The 7,936-nt window shown below is 58.0% G+C and overlaps 3 protein-coding genes and 1 pseudogene across 3 annotated transcripts, besides 11 other annotated features; all 4 read right to left on the reverse strand.

Annotated features, from left to right (window-relative positions):
* The first annotated feature begins 21 nt into the window (after nt 1-21).
* Nucleotides 22-36: a microsatellite.
* Nucleotides 37-40: 4 nt separating this feature from the next.
* Nucleotides 41-83: a microsatellite.
* A 1-nt stretch (nt 84) lies between these two features.
* Nucleotides 85-97: a microsatellite.
* A 443-nt stretch (nt 98-540) lies between these two features.
* Nucleotides 541-586: a sequence feature (A-rich).
* Nucleotides 587-693: 107 nt separating this feature from the next.
* Tco025E_08317 (uncharacterized protein) lies at nt 694-2,457 on the reverse strand (the record flags this gene model as incomplete). Its single annotated transcript, XM_029375169.1, has 1 exon — nt 694-2,457. One exon carries the CDS (start codon nt 2,455-2,457, stop codon nt 694-696), a length of 1,764 nt encoding a protein of 587 aa, XP_029224721.1.
* Nucleotides 2,458-2,940: 483 nt separating this feature from the next.
* Nucleotides 2,941-3,015: a microsatellite.
* A 12-nt stretch (nt 3,016-3,027) lies between these two features.
* Nucleotides 3,028-3,079: a microsatellite.
* Nucleotides 3,080-3,261: 182 nt separating this feature from the next.
* Nucleotides 3,262-3,289: a microsatellite.
* A 14-nt stretch (nt 3,290-3,303) lies between these two features.
* Tco025E_08318 (uncharacterized protein) lies at nt 3,304-5,217 on the reverse strand (the record flags this gene model as incomplete). The annotated part of the gene is made up of 1 exon (XM_029375170.1): nt 3,304-5,217. The coding sequence occupies one exon, from the start codon at nt 5,215-5,217 to the stop codon at nt 3,304-3,306; it is 1,914 nt and encodes a 637-aa protein (XP_029224722.1).
* A 35-nt stretch (nt 5,218-5,252) lies between these two features.
* Nucleotides 5,253-5,277: a microsatellite.
* A 63-nt stretch (nt 5,278-5,340) lies between these two features.
* Nucleotides 5,341-5,360: a microsatellite.
* Nucleotides 5,361-5,590: 230 nt separating this feature from the next.
* Nucleotides 5,591-5,620: a microsatellite.
* Nucleotides 5,621-5,918: 298 nt separating this feature from the next.
* Nucleotides 5,919-5,955: a microsatellite.
* Nucleotides 5,956-6,219: 264 nt separating this feature from the next.
* Nucleotides 6,220-7,299, reverse strand: Tco025E_08319 (ankyrin; the record flags this gene model as incomplete). The annotated part of the gene is made up of 1 exon (XM_029375171.1): nt 6,220-7,299. One exon carries the CDS (start codon nt 7,297-7,299, stop codon nt 6,220-6,222), a length of 1,080 nt encoding a protein of 359 aa, XP_029224723.1.
* A 363-nt stretch (nt 7,300-7,662) lies between these two features.
* On the reverse strand, nt 7,663-7,935 carry Tco025E_08320 (60S ribosomal protein L4; annotated as a pseudogene).
* Between the last annotated feature and the right edge of the window lies 1 nt (nt 7,936).

A 7,936-nucleotide genomic window follows, 5' to 3' on the forward strand; every position in this document is an offset into this window, starting at 1 on the left:
ATCCCTACACAAAATTCAACAGTTGTTGCGTGTGTGTGTGTTGTTCTTTTTTCGTTTTTTTTGTTTATGTTTCTTTTTTTTTTGAGGCTGTTGTTGTGCGCGCTTCCCCATCGCCTCAGCCTCTCTCTCTCTGTGTTTCTGCGTAGGCAAAGGCAGAAGCAAAAGTAAAAAGTAAAAAAACAGGGCGCGATGACGGTGGCGAGAGCCCTCCGCCTCCGGCTCGCGGGCTGCCGCAGAGGACTGCCGCGGCGTGTCACAACACGCGCCTGGCGGAGCCAACTGCGGCGTCACTTCGTGCGAGACACGCCTCCGGTGGGCTGCCGCACCCCGCTCCCTCGGCGGGGGGTGGCAGCGGGCGGCACGAGGCGGCCGGCACACACGCGCCAAGGGAGGAGGCTCGCGGCAGAATAAAAAAAAGTCAGGCCACGTCCCCCCCCCCGCCCACGGCGCCGCGGGGCGGCAAACGCGCCGTCTACAAGCAGGGAGAAGGAAACTAAATAAATAAACAACAGAAAAAAGCAAGCAACTCAATGATGACGGAATAAGTACAAAACCAAGAGATAAAAATAAAAATAAAAACAAAAATGGGCATGTCGACTGTGGTCGCAAAGAAAACATGTAAAAGGGTGGGGTTAAGTCTGTTAGCTGGGGAGGGAAGGGGGAAAGGCAAAACAAACAAAAAAAGGCTCGGTGTCAGGGATTCTCTGCGTCTTGCGAAGAGTCACCGGAGACTGTGAAGACGCCCTTCCCCACCTCGTGCAGCCAGATGCGGCAGTGGTAGAAGGAGTGCAAGTATTGCGCGAGCTCCCGAAAGAGCACCCGCCTCCTGGTCTTGTAGTAGACGTAAATCTTCTTGCAGTCGGCCTGGAACTCGCAGTCAAGAAAGACCATGTGTTCCACACGGCAGTCCAAAAACCCGGCGGGGTTTATGCGGTGTTGCAAAAATTCAAGCAAGTCCTTCGCCAGCTCGCGGAGGGTGTGCGTGTAGTGCGTTGTCTCCTCCTCGGTGGCGTGGCGCAGAATAAAGGCGGCCGTCACCGCATCGTGGTCCGTGGGAAACCCACGCCGCGCCAGTTCGGCGCTCTCCAGCTGCTCAAACTCCTCCACGGAGAGCACCACCTGCACCGTGCCCATCTCAATCCCCATGTCGCCCTCCAGCAGCACCAACTCACCCACCGCATACTGCGTGCTGGCGGCGCACAGAGTGCGTCTGCATCGGTGGCCAACCAAGTACACGTATCGCACCTCATCTGCCCGCAACGGGCTGTCGCTGTCGCACCTTTTTCCTGCACGCGAAGGACGACGGTTGGCGTGCGCCGCCAGATCATTAAAGAGTGGTGGAAGGGAACGGAAAATGGAAAGCGTGGGAAGCAGTTCCTCAGACTTGGCCTCCTCGTCATGGCCCGTGTTTCCGGGCCGGGGGGGCCGTGACCGATGGTTTCGAAGCGGGGTTGAATTGTTTTGCGATCCCGCGTGCACACCCTCCTCCCCGGGCCCCGCAACATTCGTGGTGACAGCCTTCGAAGGGGACGCATTAGACGCATTGGCGTTTGATTCGGACGACGAGGGTGGTGGGAATGGACGAACGATAATACGACTTCCCGCCGCCGCGGGGCGCGGTCGCGCGGAGGGCAGCAGCGGTGCGGCGGCTGCACCCTGCTGAGCCTCCAGGCGCTCCCCACCGACGTCCTCCACGGCTGCCGACGCCACGGTAGCCGCGTAGGGCTCAGTGAACGGGTAGCGTGTGAGCGGCGTGGAGTCGTACGGGGGCGCGAAAGCAGAAGACGCGCCAGGGGAGCACGATGCACCCATGGCGGGGAAACACAAGAGCGTGCCAAGGGGTGTGGCGGTGGGGTGCAAGACACACATTGGATTCCATGCGGCATGGTTGTAGGCGCCCAACGGGAACCCACCGTCTGCCATGATGCCAAGGTTCTCCCGCTGCTCCTCCACATTCTCCTCGCACATTAACTCCCACGCCAAAAGATCCCTGCCTCTCACAACAGAGTTCAGCCCCTCTGATGTGGTGGGAGGCGCAGCGAGAACCCTTGCACTGTACGGGTCGTGCCGCCAGACAACGCCTGGGAAGTTGAGTGAGGCATGACATTTATTTCCATCCGCCAGTGTGGATTCTCTTTCTGCGCATTCCAGGGCCTCGTTGAGCTCCTGCAGCATACTGAAAGGCACCGTGTAGGCCTTTCCGTTAAAGGAGCGGAACGGTGCCATCTGGACCTCACTCCCGGAGCGCGCCCTCCGCGTTCTTGGCGCAGGTACGTGTGCGGGGCAACCAACCCTCGTGGGTCGCCCCTGCCCCCCCTGACTTGGCCTCTGCTCCTCTCCCTGATGACAGTGGCAGCGGCAGCAGCAGCGGTAGCTCTCCCCTACCCCCGCTTCGCCCCTCTGCTCCTTCCACGGCTTCGTCATGGACGCGGCGATGTATGTAGATATAACGGGCATGACTTCGTTGGGCTGCAGTCCACCGGTTCCCTTTGCGTTTGCTTGCGTCAGCGTGTGTACGTACAAATAGATGTGTGTGTGCGTGTGTCTTTCCTCTCTTCCACGTACGACGCACGGAACTATCTCCTTCCCTCTCCCTACGCGCTGTGCGCCTCTCCCTCCCAGTGCAGGTGCAGCTGCGTGCGCGGGCGACAAACGCACACGCGGGCGACACAAATGCCCAGACAGGAGGAGAATAGGAGGAAGAAGGCAGGGATCAAGCAAACACATACACACCGGGCACCTCGCCTCGCCTCGCCTCGCCTCTTCAAAATCACCGTCTCCGCGCCCTGCGCAGCCACGCCAACCGGCAGGCAAAGAAGTACTAACAATCACACAAGAAAGCAAGAGGGCAAAACAAACAAACGGAAGGAAGCAGAATACAAAAGGCCGCCTCGCTCCATCTTGTTCTCCTCCCTCCCCCTGCTGCCTCTTCCAGCGTGGCACGCACACGCACACGCACACGCACACGCACACGCACACGCACACGCACACGCACACGCACACGCACACGCACACCCCACTTCTCGCCTTCTTTTTTTTACTTTTTCTTTTTCCTTTTCCCTTTCTTTTTCTTTTTCTTCGCTGCCGTTTGTTCTCGCTGTCCTTGACGTATTGCCCCTTTTGTCGCCCACCTCTCCCTCCTTTTGCCAACCCCACTCCGCTGTGGCGGTCTCACGGCAAGAGGAACAAAAGCACAAAACAAAAAGAATAATAAACAACAAAAAGACGGATGCACCGTGGCTGTGGTCATTGGCGTGCTGGACAACAAGACACACACACACACACACACCCTCTCTCTCCCTTCTACTTGTCCAGCTGCGCAGGGGAGGGGGGGTCCTCCGCATCGTCATGAACCTCACGCGGCCGCTTACGCCCTCCCCCTTCCGCGCCGAAAATCAGCACGTACCGCTCGTACGGCGGTGCCTCTGCGTTCGGTGCCTTCACAAACAGGCTGCGGGTGCTGAGTCGGTTGTACATGGCATGTCGCCTGTTGGCGTTGGAAAGGCCGGCCGGCGTGGAACCCGCCTGCGCCGCACGCAGCTGAACCAGGTAGCTGCTGGTGCTGCTCTCCTCCGTGACAAGTGGCTCGAAGGTGTTCTCGCGCGAGGTGTGATAACTGACAGTCAACCCGTGACTGACCTGCCTGGCGCTCTTCTTGTCCGCCACCAAGAGGTTGGTGTTGTTCACCAGCGCGTGCGGCCCACTGATCCTAGACTCCTCGCTCACCACCGCTCCTGGGAGCACGACGTGGTGCAGCGCTGTCGCTAACTCGCCCAGGAACCCCATGCGCCCCGGACTCCCCGCCCCAATTTCCGCCGCCGCCTTTTCAAAGCCGGCCGGGTACAATGGCAGCACCTCCACTGGAAAGATGGGCACCGGTTGCCGATCCGTGCCGAGCTCCTTGGCCACTCGCTGCAGCGTTGCACCGGGCTGAAGGTCCGGCTGAAAGGCCCCCTGCTCAAAAGGATCCAACTCCTTCCCACCGATTTGCAGCTGCTCCTTGCGCTGCTCTGTCCCCCCGCTTAGGTTTGCGGTGTACGCCGTCAAAAGATGCACGTACTCCTGCAGCAGCGCCAGCCACAGCTGCGAGTGGGGCATCTGAAGTTCAATAACCGCGCGCCTCAGCTGTTCCATCACCTCGCCGCGTGCATCGTAGTTGGAGGAAAAACGACATAACTGGTGCCAGAAACCGCGTTGCTGCGCTTTATTCGTCCCCTCAAACAGGAGCTGCCATAGACGGCGTGTGAGGCTCATCGTCGCGGGGTCTTTGCAGTCTAGACCCAGCTTCTTTTGTGCCACGGACTCAAGCAGCTTCTCATAGTGGGTGTCTAAAGTGCGAGCAAAACGAAATGAGTTTCGAATGCCGTCTAGCCACTGCTGCGGTGACCCCGTCGCGGGGGGACCGTTGCTACGTGTGCTGGCCTGCGTCAACTCCTCGCCAGCATGTGGAGGCACACCACCAACGCCGTCCGAGGACGTCCATGCGCCTCCCATCGTTTGTGAGTCCTGTGAGGAGGACAAGTGAGGTTGGCCTCGCAGCGCCTCCGGGACAATGCGGGCGAGGCGCTCCAGGTGTCGCTGCTCCTGAGACACCAACCCCATGTCCGTGTACAAGGGACGCTGCAGGAGCGTCAATGAAGGCTTGTCGCGCTCCAGGACCAGATTGAGGTCGATGTCCGTGTCCAGCAGCTCGGCGTCGGCCCGCTCCAGGTACGGGTTCACCTCCTCCGGCCGCCACGTTAGCCGCTCCGTCAATCCCGCCACGGTTGCCTGCCGCTGCAGCTCCTCCACGCGCTGCTCGCACTCCACCGCAATGCCGCGTGCCTCCTCCACCACCTCCGGGCGGAGCAGGTAGTAGGCAAGCGGAATACGCGCCAGCACGCCCTCGGACATCGCGTCCAGCTCCGCCTGCATGACACCCAACGGCAATGGGTCGTTAAGCAGCTCCTTAAAGGCCTCCGGCAGGTACAACAACGGCGCCGCAGGCACCCGCGGAAACGGCACCTCCCACGAGAACTCAAAGTAATACTGCTGCTGGCAGCGACGAATAAACTCACCAGGCGTCATCATCGGATCAATCACAGGGACGCCGGCGATGGAGGCAGTGGAGGTGTGGCCCCCCGGCGTCATGTCGGGGTCCGCCCCATTCTGGGGCCAAGAGCCCCCGGCAAATGACGCCATGCCGTCGTCATCCATAGAAATGGGATTGTACGCCATTTTATTACGTCCTTAGTTTTCCCTCTCCTCCTCTTTATATATATATATATATATATATATCCCACGCCCACTCTCACTGAGTTTATTCGTTCGGGCTCGCACGCACGCGCAGTCTCCTTTTATCCACCACCGCCACCACCACCCGCCTCGTCGTTGCTCGTGTCGCCGCGAATCCGTGCTGTAACACGGTCGTCCCCCCGCACCCCGCCACACTCCTCGCGCTCCTCCCTCTCCCAACAGTGGCGGGTAGTGCACTCGCTAGGCCTAGTACCCCCTTCACAATCGCGGCGAAGCTACACACACAGAAACACGCAATAAAAAAAAGGATAAAACGTGTGCGGGGAGCAGTGTAAAGTGAAGCAGGGAGGGATAAATATACATATATATATATATATATATATATGCGTGCGGGCGTATACAGGCAGCGCCCACACTTACAAGTTGTTGGTCCTGCGGCACATGAACGAAAAAGACTGCTCCAACTCGTATTCCGCCACATTTGAGCCGTTGTTCACTTTCTTCCTTTTCTTCCCCTCCCCCCTTTTTTCTTTCGTGCTGGTTTGCTTGCTTTTGCCTCCGTCGCCTTCCCCCCTCCCTCTCAGCTATACATTAGAGTGGCCCCAGGCCACCTTGGCAGTTTTTAAGCAACAAAATCAGGCGAATAGGTCGAAAGAAACCAAAAACAGAGGAAAAAAAAATGACCTCCCCTTCGCCCATCCCCCTCCCTTTCCCTCCTCCTCGGCATCGAAGAAATACATAACGCGCCGAAGACAACAAACATCTTCTTCTGCCCTCATCGCTGCACTAGTAAAGTGTACATTGCCACACGCCGACACAAGGGAAAGAGAAGAGAGAAAAAGCGCAATTTAGGGAAGAATATTGGGGAAAAAAAAAGAAAGCAATATATCTATTTAACTTCAATAAAAAAAACGCGAGGTCGGCTTCGGAAGCATGCAAACAGGGGTGGCCCGTGGAAATGCCTCTATCCCTCCCTCTCTCTGATCACTTGCCATTGCTACGGCCGCCAATGCTTCTACTGCGCACCGCTGTGGCATTTCCAATGCTGCGACTACGAATGGGAGCGGAGGGCGCCAGCTTCATCTTCTTCACGTTCGGTTTCGACCTCTTCTTTTCAATCTCCTCTGGGCGGAAGCTTACCTCATCCAGGCGCTTCTGGAACAACCGGACGCACTCCGCCCGGGCCTGCTCGTCAGTCGCAAAACTCAACCACTCAATGCGTTCCGGCAGCATCACGGAGCCATTGTGGAAGGGGGCCTGCTGTACCGAAAAGGGATCCACGTTCTGCAGAAGGTACGTCAAAAGCTCCGGCATGGTGGCGCGAAGCGCCAGGAAGAGCGGTGTGACATGATTGTCGTCCTCAATTTGCGGATCATGGCCCATCTCAATGAACCGCATGGCGTAATCCTGACGGTTGTACAGTATGGCGTAATGCAGGTGCGTCCTGCCCTCTTTGTCCTGGTAGTCGAGCCGAAGTTGTTGCGGTTTCACGCCTGACAGCATGGCCTCCATGGCGGCATCGTTTCCAAACTCTATCGCATACATCACACTCGTCACGCTTTCCTTATTCTTTGCTGTAGGCGACGCGCCCAGTTTAATAAGCAGCTTCAGCATTGGCAAGTATTCCTCGCCCAACGCCACGCACCAGTGCAGCGCGGTCTGGCCCTCTGTTGGCTTATGGTGCTCCCCAATGTCCTCCACCGCGAAATCGTCGCATTCGTTTAACATCATCTCCGCATTCCGGCCGCGCTCCTTCGCCCCTGCAACGAGCGCCTCCACAAGCTCCTCCTTATTCGCAAGGACGGCGAGGTGCAGCGGCCTCTGCCCATGCCACGCGCCATGCACATCACAGATTGAGGCGAGGTAGGTTGCGGTCTCCACCTGGCCGAACTTGCAGGCCAAGTGCAGCGCGGTGCAGCCAAACCTGTTGGGGATCGCCGGATCAATGCCCAGCTCCACCAGCCGCTTCACCTCCTCGGTCTGCCCCTTCCGCGCCCCACAGTGGATCTTCTCCATGTTCTCATCGTCTACTTTGAGTCTCGGAAGCTTTGGAAAGGAAGTCATCCGCGGCACACAATACACGAGAAAAAACCCTCAAAAATTGGCTCGCGACAAATATACACACACCTTTTATGCCGGTCTTGCGTCCCAAACTCCCACAGTTGCTTCAAAAATCCAGCAGGGAGGAAAGCAACAAAAAGACAGAGGGCAGGAAGAAAAAAGAAGCCGAGAAGAGCAAAGCGTTCACACCGTGCCGGGAAGCCAGAGGAGAGCGACAGGTGGGGAGGGGCACGTCACGAACAACAACAACGGCCAGGAGGGGCATACACACAAAAGCCAAAAAGAATCACTTTATCAGTTAAAGTACCAAATCAAAAATAAAATAAAAAAGCACCGGTCAGTACAGCTCTCTGTCGCTCAGTATTTACTTCTTCTTGGCGCCGCTGGCGAGGGCCTTCTTGGCCTTCGCAATACGCAAGGCCTTAGCCTTGCGGCGGGCGTCGCGGTTCTTGGTGTTGCGCAGCCCCTTCGCCATGGCGGTTCCTTCTTCTGGAACGGGTTCAGGCGCAGGCGCAGGCGGCGGTTGCGGATGCCGTTCGAGGGCTTGGTGAAGCGGCTCGCCTTCTTCGGCTGGAGCTTCTTCGGCTTCAGCACCCGACGCACCTCCTCGGACTGCATGATGCGCGTGACGTCGGTGTTC

This window comes from Trypanosoma conorhini, assembly GCF_003719485.1.
Source record: "Trypanosoma conorhini strain 025E chromosome Unknown Tco_14.4_contig_00750, whole genome shotgun sequence".
NCBI classification, from domain to species: Eukaryota; Euglenozoa; class Kinetoplastea; order Trypanosomatida; family Trypanosomatidae; genus Trypanosoma; species Trypanosoma conorhini.